This window comes from Symsagittifera roscoffensis, chromosome 5 (genome assembly GCF_963678635.1).
Source record: "Symsagittifera roscoffensis chromosome 5, txSymRosc1.1, whole genome shotgun sequence".
NCBI lineage: Eukaryota > Metazoa > Xenacoelomorpha > Acoela > Convolutidae > Symsagittifera > Symsagittifera roscoffensis.
In genome coordinates this window covers 35880604-35908403 of record NC_087066.1, presented here as the reverse complement: position 1 = coordinate 35908403, position 27800 = coordinate 35880604, and the positions used below count along the sequence as shown (strand labels likewise).

At 35.5% G+C, this 27800-nt stretch overlaps 1 protein-coding gene across 4 annotated transcripts in view; it reads left to right on the top strand.

The window, feature by feature from the left end:
• The window catches only part of LOC134846911 (glutamate receptor 1-like), a 58535-nt gene that overhangs the window by 10134 nt on the left and 20601 nt on the right, over positions 1–27800 (top strand). For 3 of the 4 annotated variants that reach the window (XM_063864334.1, XM_063864336.1, XM_063864333.1), the window contains exon 2: positions 16426–17333. In XM_063864334.1, coding sequence (XP_063720404.1) covers positions 17237–17333 — 97 coding nt within the window. In that variant the 5' untranslated portion in view covers positions 16426–17236. Of the gene's footprint in view, positions 1–14881; positions 15528–16425; positions 17334–27800 lie in introns of those variants that run through there. The other variant, XM_063864335.1, reaches the window with a different exon arrangement.

Sequence of the window (27800 nt, the reverse complement as noted above, 5' to 3'; positions counted from 1 at the left end):
TGAAAAGTAAAACTTTAATAGATTTCAAAAAAATAATCCGCCGTTCATAGGAATACAAAAAACAGCAATTAAATTATGGCCAAGTCGCCAGTTTTTTTCCACTTTTGAGTTCCTGACAACGATTATTTTTTAATGGCCCGGGTTGACCTCCAGAAACCGAAAATGTTTATTTTATAATTCCATACACCGAAAATGCTTATCATACAATTCCATCCATCAAATGTATGAAAAAATTTTAATCATACAAATTCCATACAATTTCACAAAATCATTGAAAAAAAGACTTGAACTAGTTTCTGCGGCTATTTGAACCAAATAAAACAGTCTGATGAAGAAAAAAAATTATAGTTAGCCCTTTTTGGAAAAAAAAACGGTTATTATACAGTTATCATATATGAAAAAATTTATAATGAAAGTTTTTCTATAAAACTCAAGATTTTCAAAGTTGTTTATCATCAAGTTGAAATTAATTAAGAGCGCTTTTGCTCAATCAAAAGCAAAAATTTACTTTGGGGGAAAAATGTTTATCATACAACTTTCAATTTTGATTATCAAAAGCATAGAATTGCAAAAAAAATAGCAAAAATGAGTTTTGGCAGTCTTAATTATTCATTATTTCAAAATGTACGGGCATTTGTAAAATTTTCAGCAAATTGTTCTAGTATAAGAAATTAGAAATAGATGGCACGATATCTTTGTCTATAGTACGTTTTTGAAATGTTTTCGTTCCTGATGATATTTTAGTATTTCTTATGCTGTTTTCATCCTTCCTTTACTTAAACAGAGTTTCAAAGATTTCACGGCTAACCATTTCAAAAAATGTTAATTTTAATCATGATTTCATGTACGGGTTCAAAAAGTTATAGTTCGAAAAATTAATTTTTTAGTTAAGTTTTTTTTGCATCTTGTAAGTTTCGTTCAAGTGATTTTTGTATGTGGAACCATACACCGATATACCATACTGGGTTATCTAGCGCCTTTCTAGCATAGTGCCCTTTTAGCATAAGAGTTATATAAAAAGCTGTTTGTTTCTTTGAAAAAACGTCTAGCCTTGTAAGCAGCACCACAGATAGATAGCTCATCAGTGATATACATAAGAAAAAATTGCAGTCCTAAAACTGAGCCTTGAGGTACACCACAAAAAAATTGGTTTCTATTCAGACTTTTGCTATCTATTTTGACATATTGAGATCTAACAGCAAAATAATTTGTCAATGGCTTCAAGAATGAAATTATTGAATTTCGTTAATGCGCTTTAATGGTCCGTTTTTCAATGGCTTCAAGAATGAAATTATTGAATTTCGATTTTGAGGTTGAAATGCAACTTTTTTGAGCAAAATTGGATTTTTCTTGTTAATTTTGAAAACTTGATTGTAGAGGATGGCGGTAAGATAAATGGCCGTTAACATTCAAAGTCTTTACGACTTCCGGCTTTAAGAATTGGGACAATTTTTTACCAATTTGAAATGATTTGGATTATAGCTATTTTGTAAACATTCATTAAAAGCAATGCTTACCAAGCAAAAAAAGGCTCCTAACCAGTAAAGCAATGCTTACATTTTTATTTGCAATGCCATTAAGACCACTTGAATTTTTAATGTTTTTCTTATATTTTTGGCAACCTCGTCTGGAATTTTTTTAAATAAAAAAATGTTTTTGAGCTAGGAGTGCTTTACAATTTTCAGCGTTTCGGGATTTTTGATTTTGGCCGCCAGTTGCGAATGAATATCTGTAAAAAATTTGTTGGGATTATGTTTCATTGTAATTTTTCTGCTGCTCGTTTTTTTTTCAGTTCTTCGAGAACTACTCTGCCCACCACTGTGAATCCCCCCTCTGCCAAGCATCCTGAATGCCCTGTCAGGCCCGATGCTATCCGTTTGTAAACTGTGTTTTCCCCTATTCCCCGTTACAGGCAAACTGCAGGACCTTGTCAGGAGCCGCTGTTTCCCTTTACAACCGACGGACATTGTATGCTCTGATTCTCCATGCTGAAATTGCATTTAGCTTCTGCCACACATTCTCTCCCAAAACTATACTCAGTTTACTACTCATTTGTTTTTTTTTTCATTCTGCTGATTGTTTGGAATTTTCATTAGGATTGTTCGGTTCGTTCTTGTAGGCCTTACTTCGCAATTTGCAAATTTTGCTAGTTCCAGTTCCATTGTCTTTCAATGAGGTAATTGCTCATTAAAAATCTGTTGGCCACATCATACGAGCGCCATAAACAATTTTGTTATCAAAATCATGTCCGTTTTTGGTTCTGTTTTTGCGTGGAACATAATAACATTTCTATATTCTAGCCGGTGAAAATTTACTTCCCACCTTAATGTAAATGCTTTACGATTCTGGACTGTACATGCTACCGTATTGAAGGTGTCCGTGGCATTAACTGTAATTGGATACCTCTGAGACTCCAGTCTTTTCAGGGGACACGCGGATCTGCCGACGATCGACTCCAAAAAAATTCAAGCCAAGCAAATCACGCCTGGCTGGCAGCCCTTTAAAAGATCCTCCTGAGCTTACATAGGACCTTATTTGAAAAAGTAGTAGAAATAGAGTTCAAGTTAACAAATGACTTTCTACCCAAACTCTTCATGACACAGCCAAACAATTTTTTAAACCCATTTTTCCACGAGGGAAAGGACCAACTAAAAAGTTGTACAGCTCATCACGGCGAGCCGTTTAAGAACTACATGCTTTTTTTCTGGTTTTTTTAAATAGGTTTCCATATAAAAAAAACTAAAACCACAACTCAATCAAAGTCATAGCATTATAATAAAACAAGCAACTATTACGCATCATCATCTTTATCATCTTTTTTCTATATTTCGTAAAAAAAGGCTCCTAACCAGTAAAGCAATGCTTACAATTTTATTTGCAATGCCATTAAGACCACTTGAATTTTTAATGTTTTTCTTATATTTTTGGCAACCTCGTCTGGAATTTTTTTAAATAAAAAATGTTTTTGAGCTAGGAGTGCTTTACAATTTTCTACGTTTCGGGATTTTTGATTTTGGCCGCCAGTTGCGAATGAATATTTGTAAAAAATTTGTTGGGATAATGTTTCATTGTAATTTTTCTGCTGCTCGTTTTTTTTCAGTTCTTCGAGAACTACTCTGCCCACCACTGTGAATCCCCCCTCTGCCAAGCATCCTGAATGCCCTGTCAAGCCCGATGCTATCCGTTTGTAAACTGTGTTTTCCCCTATTCCCCGTTACAGGCAAACTGCAGGACCTTGTCAGGAGCCGCTGTTTCCCTTTACAACCGACGGACATTGTATGCTCTGATTCTCCATGCTGAAATTGCATTTAGCTTCTGCCACACATTCTCTCCCAAAACTATACTCAGTTTACTCATTTCTTTTTTTTTTCATTCTGCTGATTGTTTGGAATTTTCTTTAGTATTGTTCGGTTCGTTCTTGTAGGCCTTACTTCGCAATTTGCAAATTTTGCTAGTTCCAGTTCCATTGTCTTTCAATGAGGTAATTGCTCATTAAAAATCTGTTGGCCACATCATACGAGCGCCATAAACAATTTTGTTATCAAAATCATGTCCGTTTTTGGTTCTGTTTTTGCGTGGAACATAATAACGTTTCTATATTCTAGCCGGTGAAAATTTACTTCCCACCTTAATGTAAATGCTTTACGATTCTGGACTGTACATGCTACCGTATTGAAGGTGTCCGTGGCATTAACTGTAATTGGATACCTCTGAGACTCCAGTCTTTTCAGGGGACACGCGGATCTGCCGACGATCGACTCCAAAAAAATTCAAGCCAAGCAAATCACGCCTGGCTGGCAGCCCTTTAAAAGATCCTCCTGAGCTTACATAGGACCTTATTTGAAAAAGTAGTAGAAATAGAGTTCAAGTTAACAAATGACTTTCTACCCAAACTCTTCATGACACAGCCAAACAATTTTTTAAACCCATTTTTCCACGAGGGAAAGGACCAACTAAAAAGTTGTACAGCTCATCACGGCGAGCCGTTTAAGAACTACATGCTTTTTTTCTGGTTTTTTTAAGTAGGTTTCCATATAAAAAAAACTAAAACCACAACTCAATCAAAGTCATAGCATTATAATAAAACAAACAACTATTACGCATCATCATCTTTATCATCTTTTTTCTATATTTCGCAAAAAAAGGCTCCTAACCAGTAAAGCAATGCTTACATTTTTATTTGCAATGCCATTAAGACCACTTGAATTTTTAATGTTTTTCTTATATTTTTGGCAACCTCGTCTGGAATTTTTTTAAATAAAAAAATGTTTTTGAGCTAGGAGTGCTTTACAATTTTCAACGTTTCGGGATTTTTGATTTTGGCCGCCAGTTGCGAATGAATATTTGTAAACAATTTGTTGGGATTATGTTTCATTGTAATTTTTCTGCTGCTCGTTTTTTTTCAGTGTTTCGAGAACTACTCTGCCCACCACTGTGAATCCCCCCTCTGCCAAGCATCCTGAATGCCCTGTCAAGCCCGATGCTATCCGTTTGTAAACTGTGTTTTCCCCTATTACCCGTTACAGGCAAACTGCAGGACCTTGTCAGGAGCCGCTGTTTCCCTTTACAACCGACGGACATTGTATGCTCTGATTCTCCATGCTGAAATTGCATTTAGCTTCTGCCACACATTCTCTCCCAAAACTATACTCAGTTTACTACTCATTTGTTTTTTTTTTCATTCTGCTGATTGTTTGGAATTTTCATTAGGATTGTTCGGTTCGTTCTTGTAGGCCTTACTTCGCAATTTGCAAATTTTGCTAGTTCCAGTTCCATTGTCTTTCAATGAGGTAATTGCTCATTAAAAATCTGTTGGCCACATCATACGAGCGCCATAAACAATTTTGTTATCAAAATCATGTCCGTTTTTGGTTCTGTTTTTGCGTGGAACATAATAACATTTCTATATTCTAGCCGGTGAAAATTTACTTCCCACCTTAATGTAAATGCTTTACGATTCTGGACTGTACATGCTACCGTATTGAAGGTGTCCGTGGCATTAACTGTAATTGGATACCTCTGAGACTCCAGTCTTTTCAGGGGACACGCGGATCTGCCGACGATCGACTCCAAAAAAATTCAAGCCAAGCAAATCACGCCTGGCTGGCAGCCCTTTAAAAGATCCTCCTGAGCTTACATAGGACCTTATTTGAAAAAGTAGTAGAAATAGAGTTCAAGTTAACAAATGACTTTCTACCCAAACTCTTCATGACACAGCCAAACAATTTTTTAAACCCATTTTTCCACGAGGGAAAGGACCAACTAAAAAGTTGTACAGCTCATCACGGCGAGCCGTTTAAGAACTACATGCTTTTTTTCTGGTTTTTTTAAATAGGTTTCCATATAAAAAAAACTAAAACCACAACTCAATCAAAGTCATAGCATTATAATAAAACAAGCAACTATTACGCATCATCATCTTTATCATCTTTTTTCTATATTTCGTAAAAAAAGGCTCCTAACCAGTAAAGCAATGCTTACAATTTTATTTGCAATGCCATTAAGACCACTTGAATTTTTAATGTTTTTCTTATATTTTTGGCAACCTCGTCTGGAATTTTTTTAAATAAAAAAATGTTTTTGAGCTAGGAGTGCTTTACAATTTTCTACGTTTCGGGATTTTTGATTTTGGCCGCCAGTTGCGAATGAATATTTGTAAAAAATTTGTTGGGATAATGTTTCATTGTAATTTTTCTGCTGCTCGTTTTTTTTCAGTTCTTCGAGAACTACTCTGCCCACCACTGTGAATCCCCCCTCTGCCAAGCATCCTGAATGCCCTGTCAAGCCCGATGCTATCCGTTTGTAAACTGTGTTTTCCCCTATTCCCCGTTACAGGCAAACTGCAGGACCTTGTCTCCCAGGCAAAACAGATTGCGAACGCCGCCTCCGTACTCGTAACAATGAATAACAAAATAACTTTCGACGAAGTTTTTTATTTGTAACACTTGTATATTTTATTTTATCGTGTCGAGCTGCGTGTTCTTATTGAAGAAACGTAACCCGTATCGAATTTAATTGAAAAGGACTTAAACACTTGTCATCTTCTTTTATCATTATCACTTCCATATCTAGAAAATTTCAAGGATTTTGACTGGAATACGTGATGAAGGGACTCCTCAAAAGTAGTAGAAATAGAGTTCATGTGTAGATCACTGCTGGTAACAAAGGATATGCAATCAAAAGAAAACAATATAAACGTTTTCCAAATCTAAATAAACAAATGTATTTGATTTTTATTAAATTTTTTTTCCTTTGTTAACTGTAGTTCGAGATTTTTAAAATTCTCGGATTCAACTAGTTGCGAGTTTCAATTGCTCTTTCTTTAAGAAAATAAAATAAATAATTTTTGATTTTTTTTTGGTCAAAAAATTTGTTGTTTTTGTCTATTGAAAAGAGATTTGAAATTTTCGTGACTTATCTCAATGTGTTGTTATAGCTTTTCATGCTCAATTGACAAAAAATGAAGATGTAATCTAAGTCAAGAGCAAAGTATACCTACCATGACAAAGCTGGGATTGCAACCGCAATTGTACTTAAAAGAATATTGTATGCGAATAACCAAAATACACTCTGCTGCAGTCTGAAATGTGGTTCCAACTTCGTTTTTCAGGGCAAAGTCTGAATGTTCTGAGAGCCTGATTACAAATGAAGAAAAAGTTTTTACTTCAAAAAAATCTATGAAATATTCGAAATACTGAATGATTAATGTTTTTTGTATTACTTCTCACAAACTTTGCAAAATAAAAAAGGATTTTTTGGTTCGACTTTCATTCCGACTTTCGATGCGGAATATTTATGTTTGGTGTGATTTTTTAAATTCCATCTGGGAGATATTTTTATTCTAATCTCAAATTTCTAAAATTTTTTCTTTTGCTAATTTGGCCAATTTAGGATAATTAAAGTGCGGTATATAGCGTACTTATAACACGCGTAAGAAGCAAATTAATGCGTTCCAAATTGAGTTGAGGCCATCAATTGATTCCTTTTATCACAATACGAGACGCTAAACGCACCCATAGTATTTTACATAGCGTGTGGTGGGATAAAAGGAAGAAAAAATACTCTTTTTATCTATTTTTTTTATCAATTAACCAACCAATAAATATTTTCAATTGGTTTTAAGTGCAGTCGTAACATATCTGGCTTTGTCCTGATACAAGAGCAACCTTGTCTAGCGTCTCGTAACGTTTTAACAAAACCAAATTGGTGGCCTAATATCATTGCGGAATGATTTGGCTCACCGTTTACGCGTGTTGCAAGAATGGAGCACATCGCGTTTTCGCTCCGACTTTCGAAAAAAAGGATTATTTATGCTTGGTGTGGTGTTAGTTCAGTCAATTATCGGCAATCGTATAATATATTTCAACAAAAAATATACTTTATTGAAAATATCAACTTCCTGAGTTCAAACGTAAAAAGATTTAAAATTGCCATTTTGGCATCTTCTGGACTAAATTATTTGCAAATTCAAGCCTCCATTAGTTCCTTGTTCCAATTTTTGTAGCGAAATTATCAAAATATTTGTGATCGGGTAGTTTTTTTTCTTCAGACAAACTTCGACTTTATAACCGGCCAATTTTGACGGAATTTTTTGTTGTATCATTCAAATGGCAATGTTCTCCTGAGGTTAAATTTGAAAAAATATATTTCACCTGCGATCATTTTGTAAAGTTATGAAGATTTAAAAATTATCCTTTTGGCCAATTTGGGACAATTAACGCGCGATATATTTCTGCTATTAAAGCGTGAGCAGAGATATAATCCGTCTTAAAAATTGTTCCAAATTGGTTGAGAGAAGCTTGTTTGCCATAATTGATTTGTTACTAGGAGCGAAATCTGTTATCCTTTTGTACTTTAAATGATGTGTGGGGTTAATAATTTCACAAAAAAGTCACTTTTTTTTCATTTTAATTTGTTTTTTTTTAAAACTTTTTTCATGTTATTACTTCTGCACAGACCTTAAAATGCAGGCAGAATAATCAGGGCTTCGCCAGGGTACGAGCAGCCTTGTTCAGAATTTAGAATGATCAAAGCTAAGCATTTAAAACAAGCAAATTTGAGCTCAAGACAACATAATCTTTCAGATGGCTCAAAAAACGTATCAAAAACGCTAGGTTATATGGTCGAATTGACTAAAAAACCAGCCCAATCGTAAGTTTGTGGTTCATCCTTCGAAAGTTGGCTTTCTACAATAATGACTTAAACTATGACCGACGCTATTTTTTTGAACTTGTAACATACTCTAAATTTACTCTATACAGATTACATGGAGACTAAAAGCTGTTTTAATACAAAATTTACTCAAAAAGGCCCAATTAACTCACAACCTCATAAAAGTTTAAACTCACAACCTCAAATACTACGGACTGAAGCTTAGAGTTTTAAAGTCTTCAGCTGTAATGAATGGCAAAGTATGATATGCGCGATTAAGAAATGTAAATTTTGAGCGCGTTGTTTGTTTCAGATTGGTCCAATTGGCATTTCGAAACCCCCATTACAACCCAAAAAATTAAACCAGTTTTTCTCGATACTGAAGAACTTCATGATAATTTTATAATGTCGTTCCAATCACGAACAAAAAGGCTTCATTTTAGTATATTACTTAACCTTTTCCGATTATTACCTGTCATACCTGACTTTGCATGGAAAACTGAAAAAAAGAAACAGAAAAACAAAGATAACCGGTTACTAAGCAGGTAGCACATAATGTTCCGACCATAGTCTAAAAAAATATAAGTTCTTTTTGAAAAATCATGTGTCGATTTTTTTGTGTGAACAAAAAACTGGAACTTAGGAATATACGACACTCATAGTAAAACAGGCAAGACTTGTAGAACAACGACTGAGATTTATTTTTTATTTTTGATGTTTTTATTTTCCAAATGGCGCTTAAAAATTCTAAAAAAAAATTTACTTGAGTGAAACTAAGTTTTCAAGGACTAAATTAGGGAAAAACATGCTATTGTAACCCTGCTCGCTTGATTTTTTATCTCGTGAAAATTTTAGACTGTTTTCCTCAATACTGGGATGATTTTTTGGAAAATTTTTAATTTCGTTCGAATGACGACCGACTGAAAGGGCTTTAATATGATATATCACTCGACCCATTCCCAAAATTATTTGTGGTACCTGATTTGGCGCGGAATACCAAAATAAAAAGAAAACAAGGATAGTCAGTTACTGTAAAAGTAGTAAGAATGTTCCGACGACAGTCTTGAAAAAATACAAAAAGTTTTTTTTTTCAAATTGTTGTCGTTTTTTTGTGCATGTTGCGATAAAAAGATTAGAAGGACAAAAAAGTTCTTGAGCATATTTCAGAGTCATAGTAAAATAGGTCAACTGTAGAACAGTTTTGAAGAAAATGACCACAAAACGAAAAAAAAACTTTGAAAAATCTTATAAAAATTTCAACAAATTTTTTGATTTTTTTTTACGGAAATGTTTTGAATATTCGAGTTTTTTGATCCCAAAATGCACTTAAAACTCCAAAGTTACTTTTATTTGATTAAAACTAAGTTTTCACGGCTTGAATTATGCTTAAATGCGCTACTTCAAGCATACACGGTCACCTTATTAGCTAGAAAATAGACCAAAAATCAAAATTTTATATCATTCAACCCAGTCCAATTATTGTTTTTAGTACCTGATTTTGCCTGAAAAACAAGAAGCAAAAAAAGTAAAACACACCCGAATATCAGGTTTCTCCCCATTTTCAATTGTGAACAGCAATAGAAAAACAATCTTAAACACATCCGAATGCAAATTCCTCCAAATTTTTCAAACGATCCGAAAAAAAAAGCCACAAATTTTCTATCATTAGGGAACCGTGTTTGGAGCTTGTTTCGGTCTGAATCATTTCGTACATGGCGCATTGAGAAGCGTCTGTTGAGAAAACAAAACATATTTTTTTCTGTTTTGCTCATTTGAACTATAAGCATATTAGCTTGAAAGTTAAAGTGTTCGTACTTTCTTCTCGGCAACAGTTGATTAATTTTTTGACCATAGAGATGCATTTAATCAAATCTTTGTATCTAGCCGATACCGTTTACCGATTGTTGAACAAAAATGATTGTTGGTTGTTCCTCTATTCTTGTGCTTCTTAAAAGATTTGTAAGCAGGTCACTTTTTTGAAAGATTTTGATTTGCAAGAGAATAACTCAAAATAATTTTTTTTCTTTAAGCAAACAGCGCAAAACCAACATATATCTATAAGGTAATCATGGACAAAATTTTATTTGTAAAACTTTCATTCTCAAAAAAAAAGATTTATATGTGAAAGATTTCAGATTGTTGCTTTAATGCATGCCTTTAGAACAAAAACCGAAACAAAAATGTCAAAATTGTTTCTCGATAAAATTTGTAGTTACACATTTTTAGCTGTTCCAAATTTTTTTTGAGAAACAATAAAAACTCAACTTTGGTGAATCATTTCATAAAAGGCGTCTGAATTGCAGTGGCTTACGTAGAACAGCAAAACCATCCTGTTTGAATAGGGGTGTATCTAGGATTTTCTCAAGGGGGGGATTTTGAAAGAATTTTTTTAGTTTGACCAAATTGATTCTCTGAGCTCTCCCAAACCACAATTAAGACACCTTTTTGATCAAAATTTCTGCGCCTCAGGCAATTTTTTGAACAAAAATGTGCTTTCAAGCACTTTTTGGAAAAAATTAACTCAAGTTTTTGGCGCGCCCTCCCCTTTATATTTTGTATATTTTGGCGCCGAATGCGCCGTTAAAAAAAATTAGACTCGTTGACCTAAAAAGGATGTCACAAAATAAAACTAAAGAGCGGACCTTTTAGTTGGAGACAAGGTCAAATCCCTCTTAGGGGGGCGTTCGCCTTTGCCCCTCCTCCGTAAATCTGTCTCTGCGTGGACCTCTTTTTACTAAATAGCATCAACCAGTCTACCGCATGTGTCTATTCGAAATTCTTATCGTTCTTTTCCGAAACTAAATTTGAATTTCCAAAACAAAACGACTGCGAACAAGACTGGTCTGGTCGTACATCAAGGCAAAGCCTTGAATGTTCCTACTGTCCTAACCATGTCTCTACAAGGAAAATCTCCAGCTGTCCATTCTCAGTTGCTAATGTCAAAAGTTCCGAAGGAAACAACATCGATTTGCCTGAAGCTAAGCGATCTGGATTAAGGGTCGACATCTTAGAGAGGGACGGCTGTCTTCTGGAAGGATTCTTTGATGGTCTTGAAACCCTCTATTGCCCGAAGTGGCCAGTTCGATTTGTTTCCAGGTCTTCGGTACCTGCTTTCTAGATGAGATTGTAGTCCTTTGATTTGCACGCCTAGTACTTACTTCAACATCAGAGTTAGGAAAAAATGGGAAAGATATGTTTCCTCTAAAGGATCAGATTTGAGAAGATTTCGATTTCCGTAAAGCAATGTCTGATTTTCTGATGGTTTTTCCGTCGGATAATTCTACCGTAGATCCAGAGACATTTACAATTTTTTTGATTCAGCTCTTTGTAAAAAAAGGTTTCCATCGATGCTCTCATTAGTTTTCCGAAAAATTGTACCTTTGAATGGGCTCTTGAGAGGCATTCTCGACGATGAGGGTTTTGAGTGAGATGAGTAATCCGATTCATATCCCTTCTCCAGTGGTGATTGGTTCTTCTCAGGAATTACGGTATCCTTGTATCCATCCCCCACTCTATCGTCAGCGTTCCAGCTCTTTCTTCGCATAGAATCGATTTTCTCTTGCCTAAAAATCCATTGGAAGGTATACCAGATGCAAGTTGTTTCCAAATAGTTTTTGGTTACCTATGGAAATGTATTTCGAATGGAGAGCATTTAATTTTTGATTGATGAGAAGATGGACAGTTCCAGATAATTTTTGAGATAGGGTCTTGTAATCTATACTTTTGAAATTTTTGGGCCATTGCCAAACATTTGATTTCTTACAGAATGTACAAAGTTTTCAACTAATCCGTTGGAGCGATGATCTCCGACTGTACAAAATATTAATTTAAAATTGTTCGAGTCACAAAATTGATTAAAATACTGACTTGTAAAATAGGATGCGTGATCGACTTGAATGGAGTAAGGTATGCCGTGAAGGAAAATATAATTTCGAAGAAATTCGATAACTGTTTTTGTCAACGTAACTCTTTTTTGTGACAGCGAAGGAAACGAACTCAAGAAACTGCTAAATGTTTGGCCTCGGGAAAGAGAATCAAGTCATTTTAAATGTTCAATTTGACTCTGCTAGCCCGGTCAAGAAAAACGTTTTTCAGAAACTCAAATTACGATATCTACCGCCCAAAAAAGACAAGGAAATTGATCATATCTTGAAGAACTTCAAGCAATTATTCCTTCAGATTGGGAAAATTAAAAATAAGATGAGAAGAAATTCGATAACTGTTTTTGTCAATATGGATGTAGAAATTTTTGCTAATAGAAATTTTGAAAATCCATCGATGCATAATAAAATATATTTGTTTGTGCCCAGTGAGAACCCAAAGGACTAGCGAAGTCCAAATTAAGTTCCTCCTGGGGTCAGAAAAAAGAAGAAGTTTACTTATTTGTGAATTTGGAGTTTTTAAATTCTTACTCGTCTTTGTGCATTCTGAACAGTTTATGCCATGGAAATAAATGTGTTTGTTTATACGAGGCCTGTCTCCGAATGTGTCTGTCTCCGAATTCAAATTTTTTGGCCATTTCGGCTAAGGCTGCCCAAAAATGTTCTAATGACTCTCTTTGTCGTTCCGTCCTATTTAACAACTTGTTCCTTTCAAATAAGACATTTGTTTTCCTGACAAAATGGTTGCTAAGTTTTCCCAAAACTCTTAGAAGGAAACTTGAAGTAATTTTACTTTTTTAAGTTTCTGACCAAAACTTTTCTTTCTTTCATTTCCGAGGGCTAGGTAGAATGTTGAACAGAATTTCTTGTCAGCTTCTTCTAATCTCATTCCGTTAAATCTTTTTATTTTGGTTTTGATGGATGCCGCTTCTTTGTCATCGGAGCGTTTTTGTTTTTCTCATTCCTCTCTATTCGTGGTTTTCTTTTTTTTTCCGATTTGTTCTCCGTCGGATTCTCTAGTGCGGTTAAAAATGGATGATTTCTTTCCGTCGGATATAGTAGATTTTCGTCATCAACGTTTTCCTTCGCGATAAAAGCTAGTTGGAAAAGATCGCTCCACTCTTCCCAAGGAATAGGGGGGTCGACCGTAGGCTTCTGCCAAATGAAGGTATTTCTCTCACGTTAGATTCGTTGTTTGACTGCGCCTTGATTAAATCTTACTTTGTTACAGCTAACTCTACTTGATACATTTGAAAGAAATAAAGAATAAAAGTGAGTTCATCTGAAAGATAAAAGATTAAAAAAAGAGAGAGCATTCTCTCCGCCGGAGAAAAAGAAAGTGTCCATGTCAAACATAAGTGACCGGTTAAATCAATTAGACAAAGCATGAGCTAAGTTAGATTAATTATAAAAGTGGAATCACATCACCATGAGCACTTATGTTTGGATTTTGGCCTATTGCAATTTGAAACCACTAAAACAATTCGCACTGTTCCATTCTAATGGTTTATCATTAGTCTTTTAGAGTTTAATTGAACTTGAGCTTGAATTTTTTGACACCGCATTGAAACGCTATGTGGTTCAGATTTTGATTAGTTCATTGAAAATATTGAAAGAAATAAGTCGCGATTTTGGAATGAAGTCGAAAACTATTCGAAAGAAGTTCGGTCGAAAATAGCAGAAGATGGCAAAAACTGGTCGAGGTACCTCCCAGGCAGGGGTTTAGAGAGATATTTCACTCAAAATGTTAGTGCTGGCATTTTGAAAATTTATTCTACAAAGCATCTATCCAGGGACCCAATGTTTGAAAAATACCCACTGTCATCACTGTATTGGCACATACATATAAGTATGCGGCCAGTGCTCTGGTACGTCATCGACATGTTTAGACACAAGCATTAGCAGGTTATTGTTCCGACTTTCGATACGAAAGTGACGGAATATTTGTGCTCGAGGTGGATTTTTTTTTCTTCAGACAAATTTCGACTTTTTAACTAGTCATTTTTGACAAAAATTTTTATATCATTCAAAAGGTATTGTTGTCGTGAGTTTAAATTTGAAAAGATATTTCACCTGTGATTAATTTTCGTAAAGTTATGAGGGTTTAAAAATTGCCATTTTGTCCATTTTGACCAATTTGGGACAATTAACGCGCGATATATTTCGCACTATTAACGCGTAAGCTTAAGCGGAGATTTAATCCGTCTTTTAAATCGTTCCAAATTGGTTGAAAGAAGCTTAAATGCCATAATTGTTTTGTTACAACGAGCAAAATCTATTCTTTTAAACTTTATATGGCGTGTGGGGGATGATTTCATTTAAAAAAATTCAAATTTTAGAAAAAAATTTTTTTTCATTTTTTAAAAATTTTATTTAATTTTTTAAATGTTACTACTGCTCGATAAACCTGAAAAGGCAGTCGGAATATTCAGGGCTTTACCCTGATACGAGCAGTCTTGTTTTAATTAAAATCAATTTTCACTTGATGAATACGACCATGCTTTGGCTAACTTATTATATGCCGTGCAGAGCGTTTGCTGCGCGCTTACACATCATCTGTTTTTGACAGGACAGTTTGAAAAAAAAGCAAACAAAAAAATCAAGTTGTAAAAAGAAAAGAGGAGCAATTTGCATGTGCACATGAGGAGGAGAAGAAGCAGCGACATTGGACTGCACTGGTTTTCATATTGGAATCTGAGCTGAAGTTGCAGCAGAGGAGAAGAGGAAGACTTAAGTCTAAGCAGACGCATAGAGCAGATAGAGAGAGAAGATAGACTGGTTTATCAATATATATAAATATATAAATATATGCGCAACTTTTGTTGTTTGCTTGTTGTGTGTTGTTATAATCGCACTACTGCTGATGTGTTGGTTGTTATTTTCAGTTGGCCTTTTCTCTGCCACTCTCTCTTTGCCTGCTCTAGTTTATTTCCACATACATGTTTTGGCATCTAAACACTGGAAGAGCGCTGGAAGGCACAAAAAAGGGAAACAATTTTTAACTGGTGGGGAAAGCAGGATTACTGCAGGGGGATTTGTTAATTCACAATAACATGGTGGTGCCGGAATAACCGTGACACTTATTCTGCTCATTCCGATTCCCGGGAGATAGAGGGAGAGAGATGCAAATAAGGCACAAACGGATGCTATGACCAGGCCACCCAGGCCACACTTATGACAACACGAACACGACCACGCGAGGGATGAGATTATCGCTACTTACTTCACAAGTCAAAATTAATTCTATAGCTTAGCCCAAGTAAACTACCAACATCCAAACACCCAGCAGCCAGATAACCCCGGACACCGAATCAACACACTCAAGACCCACAGACAACACCTAAGAACAACATAAAACCTAAGCAAACTCCAACACCACTTTGAATGATTCCAAAACAAAAGAAATACCCACTAATATACCTAGATTGAAATTGGCGCCACAGAGCGTAAACAGCCCATATGCCGCACCAGACTCCAACATCTGGTTTCCCATTTGTAAGTGAAATCCACTTTGTTTATTGGAAAAGGTTGTAATATTATATTAACGCATAGTATTGGGTTACCAAGTTCAAGTGAGAATATATTATCGCAATAAATTCGCCGCATCTTTTTCCCCCTTTTGATTTAAAAAAGTTTACCCTTGACTGCACAAATCGGTGGCGGCCAAAAAGGGGGAAAATTGATTAAGGGTGTGGGTAAGTTAAGAGGCGGAAGAGCAGAGCAGTAGAAAGAAGTGCATGATAATTAACATTCCCGGGGGAGTAGAAATCGTGTGGTCACTCAATCCTTCTTGGAACCCCAAATTGGTTCATCTCCCCAAATTTCATCGCAGGGCCAATTTGCACACCAATTCCCTCATTTCCATTTTAAATCAACCCGCACCCACCGTTCACTTTCTATCCATCGCATCTTAAGCTCACCTCTCATCCCGTTTATGCTTAAACCTCCGCTCCGTTTGTTTCACTCTCAAATATGTTTCTGTCAACTTGTTCTCTGCGAAACAAATCTTTTTTTTTTCTGGTTATCCCATGCCGTACTTAGTTTCGTTTTTTTGTACTTTCTTTTTTAGAATCGGCTGAACGGGTCTTAGTGGAGCAGAACTTCAGAAGACCCACTAACTCAATTAGCAGATGCTGATCTTCTGCCACTGCTGTCCAAAATGATTGACCCCTACCCTACTACTACCTTTTGGTCCCATCCCTAATTTTAAATTTTGGGTCACAATTAAAAACGTTGTCCTTATCGCCCCATTTGCTTAGTTGCAGCGCTATTTCAGTAGGCGCGACAACTAAGCACAACCGCTAAGCTTTTAAAAAGTCTTTAACTCTATTTGGGCCAATTAGCATACTTTTACCCCCACCATCTAAGTGTATAATCGTTCGTTTTATTTCAGATTACTGTCTCTCTCATCAACTGACTTGCTGTTGAGACCGATGATGATGAGGATAGGAGCTATAACAACCAAAACAACACTCAGTCCCACGGGGTTTATTTTGTTACCCTGATTACCTATTCGACATTTCACTCTTATCACCAGTCATCAAGTTACATAGAAGATAAGAAGTACATTTTCCTTATTTGTTGTTTCCTTTTTTGGCAATATTGGCTTAGATTAACGTTTATTTGTCCACTCTTTTTTGTTGACCCCTGCTGTTGATTTGGATTTGGAGCGACTGAAAATCCCCGGGGTTATTAGCGGCTGTAACTGGCACACAGGCACTGGCAGGTATGCCCAGATGACTAGAACCCAACACAGCACCAATACCCACACAAAACCCAAATCAACCCAGACTTAGAGGGGAGTGTAATTGCAAAATTGAATTATAATCTGCCCATTCAAATTCCTTCACTAGTCCCCGTATTCATCCACATATAAATTCACTTTTACTACCATCGATACCGATTGCAGCTACGTGTCTTTTCATTTCCACCGAACAACTGTCTGTGGATATAGGGCGAAAATAGCAACTAATTGCGACTAACAGTCTTCGACTGTTTAGGGTGCATTGATGTTTTCACGCCTCGTTTCATTTATTCCCCCTATTGCTTGCCATAAATTGTGAGCACTCCTCTTTTATCCCAAATCTACTTATTCCCCCAACACCAAACCACCTGTGCTAACTTCAGCAGAAGTGAACAAACCAAGTCAACATAATCGATTGCTAAAGGCACCATCCTTATCTAAAATTATTTTTTAATGCGTCATGACTTCTCGGATTATTTTGACCACACTGTGTTTCTTTTGTCTGCAGACACCAGCAGTGCATGCACAGTCATCAGGCAGAGTTCCAGTCAAAATTGGTGAGCATCATATTGTAACATTTTTGTGATTTAAAAATCTGACAACTTGTTCTCTGCGAAACAAAATTGTTAAATTGTAAAGGGATTCCACTTACAAAACTTCCCCGGATTCCGCGCACAAATACCTGTAACGTAAATTTTGTATAAATACCTGTAACGATCAAAGAAAAGTAACAATGTTGCGGATTCCGATTTTGGCAAGTTGCGGATTCCGCTTACAACGCACAAAATGCACAGTTTGGCCTCATAATGCTGGATTTTTGATTGAACGTATTCAGAAACATTTTAAAAAAAGAGAACAAATTAAAGTTTAATTTTAAAATTTTAAATGGAATGATCTAGATCTACACTAGATCTGCAATGCAATGTATAAAATGAATTGTTTAGCAGCAGCTACTTACACATTATTTGGCTCACATATTAATCACTTTCGAAAAAAACGGAATATTTATGCTTGGTGTGGTTTTTTTATTCAGTCAGTTTTTCCCGATCGAACTAATAGTTTTCAACACAATTTTTTATACCCCATTAAAGATATTGACTTCTTGAGTTCAAGTTTAAAACGATATTTACCTCCAATTTTTTGTAAAGTTCTGGGGGTTTAAAAATTGCCAAATTGGCCGCGTTCTGGATTAAATTATGCGCGCTTTCAAGAATTTAATCATATTGCTGAGAGCGTAACGCGAATTATCCATGCGTGGCGATTTATCCCGCACAACAAAATCGTTCCAAATTGAATTGAGGCTAGCTAAGGGATCGCTCGTATTTATTTGATACGACTCAAAATTTCACACTTTGATATTGTTTTAAATTTAGAGGTTTTTAAAATTTTCTTCTCCCAAAATTTATTCGATATGAATTAAGGGACAATCGGAACATTCAGGGCTTTGGGATCTTTTCGGTTATACCCGCCCCTAAACTATGAAAAATTGAGAAAGTTTTTATTTTACAATTGGGATACTATTACTAGGAAATGCACTATATTTTTATGAACTGGTAAAAACGAACCATTTTTAATTGATGGAGCCTCAAACTGACCCTTTAATCTAACTTTTGCCATTTTTCTGAGCATAAATTTCATTAAAAGGATGCTAAATGCGTTTCTAAATGTCGGTAAGTTTGCTTTTTTGCCAGTTTCTAGCTTGATTCAACGCTCGGGATATCAGTTCTGCCTTTTTAAGGAAAATCAGCAAACTTCGTAGAAAAAGATTTCATTTTTTTTATCATTCAGAGGGGTGTAACCAAAAAAACCTTGGCTTTACCCTGATATACGAGTAGTTTGGTTTTTGTATATATCTAATGCAACCTGAAAATCCGAAAAAAATGGTCAAAATCCTAATAACTTATATCGAGATAATAACATTAACGAGTTTTTTTCTTTGCATGAGAAAAGAAACTGTCTGCTTTTTATACATTTGAAAATCCTGATTGTAATTTCTGGAAGAATCTTTCAGTTGATTTCCCTCGAAGAAAATTAATGTAAAAAGCTAGCACGGATTACAGATGTCTCAAAAAATGTTCTAAAAATTGTGATACTTTATTTTAAAAAGAGATTTAGAATCCTACAGAAAGATATAAATTTTAAAATTCAAACAGTAGAAAGTTTGCAACAAAAGTAATCGATAAGAAATTTAAAAAAAAAAATTTTGACAAGCAGGTAAAAAATGTTAAAAACGCTTCCACACTCCTACAAAACTGCAAATTCCCTCAATTGATAATAAAAAGCGGCAAAAAAATTAGGCAAAGTTGATAAATCATCAAAAAATCTTGCCATATTTTCAAAAAAAGGTTGAAAAGACAAAATATACGCTGAGCAACAAAAGATAACCAAGTCCTAATAGTTTCATGGACAAATTTCCAAACTTTTCAATGCCAGTAGAAGACCAGACAAAATTTGCAGCCTATTCATTCAGCTTATTTGCGAAGATTTTTTCTTAAAAGCTGCTTCTCATAGGTGGAAAAAAAGATTTTCTCGAGACTTTCTGACCAATAAGTTAACTAAGCTTTCTAAGCAACAATTTCAAACAAATGTTTTTTGATCAAATCTTCATTTTTTCCAGAATTAAAAAAATTATCTACAAAAACGTTTCAATTTCAGACAAAAAACTCGTGTGTGGATGCTGTGGTTGAATTAATTGATTACATCGAAAATGGTGCCATAAAAAATATTGATGATTTTTGCTTTTATATTTTAAAAATAACATTCGCTACCACTAATCATAGTTACTACCAACAACATTACAAAAGCATGTTCTTTTTTTGTTCAAATAAAAAAAGTTGCAAAAAGTCATCCCATGATTCTTTGGCATTTGGAGTCCATCGAGGATTACTTTCAGAACCAATTTTGTCATCATAATAAAAGTGATAGATTTTAGATAGCGCAGTTTGCCGATTAGGAAACTGAATAGTAGATTTTAATTAAATTGTTTGAGAGTCCATCCGGGAAAAAACTTAATGAAGAAAATCGATAGTAGTTTTTCATCTGATTACTTTGCTCTTTGTACTTCAATTCAAGTGTTTTGCAATGTTTTGCAATGTTTTTGTATTAAACGAACTTACTTTTAAATCTCATATTGATTTTGCAACCGAAAATTGACCAACTTTTCAGGCCTTGCGTGGAAGGCAAACTTTTCTTTTCTACGCTACAGATGATTCATTTATACAAAGCTTCTTATGTCAACCATACGTATTCACACGTTTTGCAAATTATGACTTGAATCAATTAAAAACTTAATGGACATACCACTTTTTTTAACGTTTTTGAATGTTTTTTTTCGAACTTCCGAAAAATACGAAGAAAATATATCAAAAAATGATAACGATTTTTTTTCTCAAACTTGTATTGAACAAACCAAGAACGAAGCGTGAGGCTCTAATGCATTTTAAAAGTTTTGATAGTTTTCAAGCAAGGATTGCTTTCTGACAGGGTAGTACAATCTTTGAATTGATAAAACAAATGAATTGACACTTAGAAGCGTCCATGAAAAGCCAAAATGCAGCTTTATTAGATAAAATAAGCAGTTTCTTAGTACATACTAAAATTTTGAATCCTTTTGATTCTTTTTTGTTGAAGTTTTTTTGTAGAAAAAACACTGATAACTACACAAAGGAGAAGTTGAGCTTTGCACCACTTGCAATACTACACAAACACAAGCAAGCCGGAAACTATAACACATGTTAAGGAAACTAAGTAAACTGAATTATTTGTATGTATCAATCAATAAAAGAAAACTCGGGGCCCAGCCAGCCTAAACTTCAGTTCTGTGTTTGATATTTTTTGAATTCGTTATACCGATGCGGGACGAAATAGGTACTATCAAAAACGGTCCAAAACTTGATGTGTTTTTCTCCTACAATAAGTAAGAAAAGTGTTGAAAAATTATGAGATTATGGATTTTGAAAGGGCCTAATTTTTCGCTTACAAAAATTTAATGAGTAGCCGCTTCTGCATGTAAAAATATTACATGTTTTTAAAAACGGCCAATAGTTTAAAAATTTGACTCTCCGAAATCCATAACTTTTTCTCCTAAAAGCAGGTGTTGGCCGCTATAGCAAAGAAAATTCTCTGGATTATGCACTGAACCCGAGTGTTCTAATTGAGCCAAATAATTTCTAAATAACAAGCAAAGTATCAAAACTTAAAAGGCTATATCTTTCTTTTGAAACAATTAGGCGTAGCCAAAAATAAAGGTAGGTTTTTAACAACATGTTGTTTCGACTAAACTTGTGAAATCAGTATTGGCTAGATAATTATCAAAGAATTTCGATAAAAAAACTGTCAACAAACCAAAAACTTGACCTTTCCGCGAATCATACTTTTTTGTCAGCAAATTTGGGCGTAGCAGCTGATGGAGAAGAAAAGTTTTTGCTTAACGCACCCAAACAACTAAAAATTGTTTACATCAACTCAAAACTTTTTGGCTTTTGTTTTGCTTGATTTACCGATTTTGAAAACTTTATACGGTTTACAAATTAAAAAAAGAGACTAAAAACATAGTGAAAACTCTTTTTTTTGGTTTTGATTTATGTTTTTTTAGGAAAGTCCAATTTCACCTCACTCGTTGGCAAGAAAAAACAAGCATAACATTTTTTCTTTTAGTCTTAACTAGTATCACACCAAAGTTAATCATCATACAAGTAACGCGCCTATCATTCTGAAAAGTCTGATTTTTGTATTTGCTAGAATGAGGCTTCCTGAATTACTTAGAACTCTTATGGTCAAAATTGTAATTTGATTTCAATTTGATGTTTTACTAAAACAACATGATCACTGAAAAATGTGCAATTATCAGTTTGTAACCTTATTACAAAATATTTCTGACTAATACAATTTTCTGACAGTCATTTTATGCTGCGCTCATGTCATGAACATTTGCAAACACTAGAGAAAATTTTAATTGAATCTTCTTGTAAAATCACCCTTTCATCGAAAAACAAACAATTTTTATAGCATCGGGCCACATTTTTCATTTCAAGCAATAAAACAATTTGACCAAAATTTGAAGGTGCTAAAAAAACTTGAAACACAATTATTAAAGAAAAAATGAGTTGATTGACACCCGCTGAGAGCACAATCATGATTTTTCAGCGAGAAAGTTAGATGCTCAAGAAGTCTTCAAGCCTTAAAAAGAGATCGTATTTGTTGTAGTTGCCGGTTGTCTTTTGCCAGTAATAAACAACTTACAAATGATATGGATACTCAGTTTGCCCTCCCAACTAAAGGCAAACTGAGTTGAAAGGCTGCACTTACATGCAAGCTGCTAGGCGTAACTATGCCACCCATCACTGTTGCGCAAAACTGCGAGATTCCTGAAGTTTTATCAGTTCGACAGTGGATCAAAAAGCCACCAGAAAACATTTTTGTGTAGTAATCCCAAACTACTGAGAGTGTTGCAAAAACATCACATTTCCATTTAATGCATGGATTCTTTAAGATTACTTCTAAAACGTTCTATCAGCTGTTTTCAGTTCGTGTGATAGTATCAAGTCTCGCACCAGCTTGCATATCCACCTTTTAACTCGACAAAATCGAAACAAGGCATGATCAATTTTGCAGGTCTCAATCTATATAGCAACAAACCGCTGGCTTGAAAAATTTTTGAAACATTTTGGGCCAGCTGCTCTTAGGTTATTTTAAAAAATCTACAGCGCTGATTTATCAGTTTGTTTTTCCATCTATCACAGAGTTACATAAAAAAAATCAATGAATTCTGTCTGCTGCGAAACAAATCACCAGTAAGCGTCGGCCTTTAACATAATGCCCTCCACTGCATTTGAAAGAAAAATAAAAGATCGGCGAGACCTATCATAAGATTGTTCAGAAAAATTAGAATGTATGCGACAGAAACTGTCCAAAATTCGAAAAAACTGAAAGGTTCTAAAGTCTATCTACATTGAATGCGTGATGCCAAACCGTGAAGGTTTTTTCTCACCCTTCCTTTGGATCCAAAGAGAGGCGACCATGAGTTTGATTTGGCATCCAATCTTGTTACAGCGGATCTAACCATTATAAAGGAAAAGTATTGGGCAGCTTGCGAAAAGACGCCTCCGCACACACATTAAACATTTTCGGCTCATCGAGTTACCATATTTCACAAAGAAAAACAAGGATAGCCTGTTGCTGTGCAAGTAGCACCGATACTTCCGACACTAGTCTTATAAAAAACGTCAATTTAAAAAAAACGTATAGTAGATTATGCGTGGTGTTATAGAAGGATCTGAAGGAAAAATTACTTTTAGCTCAATTCTACAATGATAGATAAATGAGCAGATAAAAAAACAAACTTGTAGAAAAATGACTGAGAACAAAAATAACGAAATTGTCAGTTTTTTGAATTTTTGACGTTTTTTGTTTTCAAAAAGGCGCTAAAAATCTCAAAAACAAACTTTAAATGAATCCATCCATGTTTTTGCTTTGCAAATTAACCATTTCTAAGCTTTCAAACAATCAAAATAAACGATTGCGAGCCTGCTCGCTTGCTCGGAGTTAGACGAAAAAATTTTTAATTTCAAACCAAGTCGTTCTTCACACTGAGATTTTTTTTGATTTTTTTTATTCACGATTAAAAGAGCTTTAAGTGACATGTCACACATATATCTCCAATGATTATTTGTGCCAGCTGGTGAAAAACAAAAAAAATTCTTGGAAAACAGAAAAAAAAAAACAAAAAAAAAACCCGATTACAAAATTTTTCTCCTCCCCATTTTTGTTCAGAACTCAATCAAATTCAATTGCGCAAAATTGTCTGGCTTCTATGGCAAAAATTGTTCTAGCTTTTTTTCGATGTTTACCGGAGTACTCTTTGAAGTCTGTTTTTTTGTTATTTTGGTCCAAAATGTAGTTAAATTATAGAAGTGTTTTAAGTTAAGTAGTAATTTTTTCAATTGATGAAGTAACAAAAAATAGGTAGTGACACTGTATGGTGCTAAGTTGTTTAGTTTTAAAAAGGTGGAAGCCATTTTTTTATACCATCGAAGTATATTGATTCGTTGAGCTCAATTTAAATTTCATGGTCTATCCTTCATCATTTTTCGTAAATTTTTGGGGCGTGAAAAGCTGACAGTTTGGCCAACTAGAGACAATTGAGGGACATGAAATTTTCAGTTTCATTTAAACACGTAGCGTAGGCGCCGCTTTGCGCTTCAGAAATCACTCTAAACTGAATCGAGGTTTGCTGATAAATCCTCACATTGAATTATTATATGCAAAGTTTGGCAATCTGCACTTGGTATTAGTTATAGGGGATGACTTTCAAAAAGAAACTAAATATATACCTTTCATTTTTCTTTTCGTTAACAGTTGCCATTTTCCAACCACAATCTTTTTCGGACGCGTCTCAGGACAGCCTTAGTCCTAATTCAGCAATACTCGGTACCCCAACCTAATGACGCACTCTTTTCGGTGCTTTGTTGCGCTAGCAAATTAGTTGAAAAAAGAAATTGACTGATAGAACCACTTCTTGTAGGTTGATTTGATTACTCAAATAATACTCAGCATTTCAAACAGCAGAAAATCCAAATACGGAGATGTTGATCAAAATGTGAACACTCTTGCTCTCTCATCAACTCCCCTGGGATAAAATAGTCTGAATATACAAAAAATCCAATTTGAATCGACACCGTTAGAGCTGAATAGAATTTTTGTTCAAACTCAAATCATGGCGGAAAAACCTTCAATGAGGTAGACTCTTTCACTTTTTTGATAATAGTCAAGAAAATGCGCAAAAAATACTGCATAATTCCTGCCCATCCCATCTTGTCAATACAAGAGCGGATGAGAATAGTTTTAGTTTTACTGAGTTTGGGAAAACAATGCTGATTGAGAATTTTATTTATTAGTGCTGATGAAGCTTCTGGTGAAACCTACCAATTAAGCCAACGGTCGGTGTGAAACATTGAAAATGCTTGCGATAATGTATTAAGAAAGTATTATCAGGAAAAAACTGATTGAGAAAAAAATGAATAACAACTATGAAATGAGGTTAACTAGTGTTTAACGATGAATTGAGCAAACAGATTTTCTCAAATCTAATAACAACCAAACAGCTGTCGAACTGTGAAAATCAGATTTAAGGAGTCTTGTTTACCTGGTCTACCTCCTACAACGTTTAGTAATTCACTTATGAAAGATTGGTCACTTTTCTATGGCCAGTATGGAAAAAAATGAGATGGCGAATAAGTACACTAACAAAATTTCGAACTCATGCACCAATAATCTTGTCAGTTTGAATCCAAAATTGAACCAGAAAATTCAAACTTGTCTTTTTAAATTAGCTAGTGTGGAATGATAAAAGACAGTTGTAAAACAAGAATCTATTCTCCTTGTTTATGTTTATAGTAATGTAAATAATATAGATAGTTTAGTATTTAGATTATGTCATGACAATGAAATAAATACAACTCAAATCTTTCATAAGTTGCAGAAGAATGAAAGAGAACACATGTGTTAAAGGCATGTGTTAAACTAGAACGGATTGGCAGGTCGGTCACGACCTTGATAGACAAAGGCGAGTTTAGCACAGATAGCTAGCACAATAGTAATAACATAATGATCTCTAAACTACGCCGTACCACATTTCCCCCTCTCGGGAAAATTCAAACAACGTTTGAATTTCTTTATGGTATGTAAACAAAAACAAATTTATGCCCGCACAGACAATAAACAATACGGCTTGTAACAATTAAACAAACACTGAAAGCTTACAAATTAACTGATGTGACTCGATAAACAGGAGTTTTGAAAGTTTGTGTTGAAAATAAAGAGACGAAAGTTTTATTTATCTGCCCGACGCAAAGGATTGTCGGAAGGACTCTTTTTGGGGAAACGTGTGAATTTCCGATATAGACCTTCGGAGTTATCGGGAAGAACCACCCGAGACTGTCCTGCTTGGTTAATCGGCTCAGAGTCTGAATTAGCCACCACAAATCGAACTTTCTTGTCGGGCGAAGTAGGAGCTGACGGAGGTGTAGACATCGAAGGAGACTGAATAATGTTCACAGAATGTCGAATGGGGCTACCGTAAAATGTAGTCTGTTTCTTACGTCGAGAAGAGGCACGGGACGAATTCGAAGAGGATGAAACATTTCCATCCGGTTCGGAGATTATGACGGGACCGCCTTGGGTGGAACAGCCCGAAGCTGCCACATTTGAAGAAGTACCTTCCTGAGATTTAGGTAGTGAAGATTCCTCATCTGACGAAATAGGGATGAGGGCTGAGCATACTGGATTTTTAATGACTGAAATAGGTGACTTAATGACTGAAAAAGATGACTTCGGTTGAGGATTTTTAATGACTGAAATAGGTGACTTAATGACTGAAATAGGCGACTTCGGTTGAATACTAATAGGAACCTCCGTTCCTTGGTTTCCAGACGTGGAAGATGATACTGTCAGGTCTACTACTGGAGTAGAGTGCTGCGGAGAAGGGATAAACTGAACTCCTGGAGCCTCCGAGACTGAATGTTGTTTCGATTTAGTCGACACAAATTGACCACGCGAATGAGTAATTGAAGATGGCAGATGGAAACTTCGAACGAGCCGGGATCTGTAACGTCTTAGCTGAGATGTGCTGACGAGGATTCGATTGTTTCGTTTTAGCTGTGATGTGTTGGCGAGAACTCGATTGTTTTAGGGGCCGATTGTCTTCTGATGATGACGGAGAAGATGACACAATGGGGCGTTTCTGCCCCTTCTTGACAGGCGTAAGTTGTTTGCCTGAAAAACTTAAGTCGGTTGATTTAAGACGTACCGCCAGATGATTTCTTCTAATCACTTTCCCCTTATCAGAAATATATGTGGACCCAGTAATCCGCACGATTTTGCCCTTAAAAGGTTTGAAAAGTTCTCGGCCAGACTTCCTATTTAGAAATTTCCTAAAAATTTCGACTTTACTTGGATCATTCAATACTAAATAATCCAAATTACGTTTTGGCAACGACGGGTGAATTTGATCCATTTGCATCTGGTTCCTAAATCTAAGGGTACCAGCTGACAAATTAGATCGAAGGGTGGCGGCGAGGACTTGATTTCTCTCCGTCAACGTCTTCAGGGCTTTGACTCCCTCCTGATGGGACAGTGACTTTTTCAAAGTGAACCACTGATTGGCGGAATGTGCCAGGTTCTCCAGAGCGCGGTAGTGAGGAGTGTCTGACACTGAATCCGTAGATCCACCAAAGTATGGAGACACCATCGCGCTTGACTGCCCCTTCCTGACCACTTTTATCCTCGGTCGGCTATCGCACTGCTCCCGACGCTGTTCGGGTGTTAAAAGGTCCCTTTCCAATTGTTGGTTGTCTAAATTAACGCCCGTAGATAAACGTTCAGCCGCAATGGATAGCTCCGTATTCGGAGGACGGCCAAAATGAAGTTCAAACGGTGAAACCCCAGTGACAGAATTTTTTGTAATCCGGATATCTTCAATAATATTTCTAAGAGTATCTTGAATATTTGAAAAATCCGAACTTAACCGGGAGGCACCTAAACGACGTTTAATCGTTTGAATCGACCTTTCTACTAAACCGCAACCACGATGGTCCCCCACTGGGCAGAAATATTGAGCAATATTTTTTTCTTGACAAAAATTTTGCACCAATTTGTTCTTAAAACCAGAATATTGGTCAGTTTTGATAGATTTCGGGATTTTATGCTGTTGGATATACGATTTAAGAAATTTAATAATCTTCCGTCCTCCCGTAGAACGCGTTATCATAGCTGACGGATATTTTGAGTAGCGGTCGATCGCGACCAAGATATACATACTGTTACCAAAAGAATCAAAGAGAGGGCCTGAGTAATAGAGTTGCAGCTCTTCATTAGGGCCAGACAAAAGGGGTAAAGGTTTCGAAGAGTTAAATGAAGCGTTCGCTTTCAAATTTTTACCAAACTTTGTGAACTGGGAACAATCCTTGCAAAGCTGGACGATATCTTGATGCATTCGGGGCCACCAGATATATTGCGCAGCATCAACC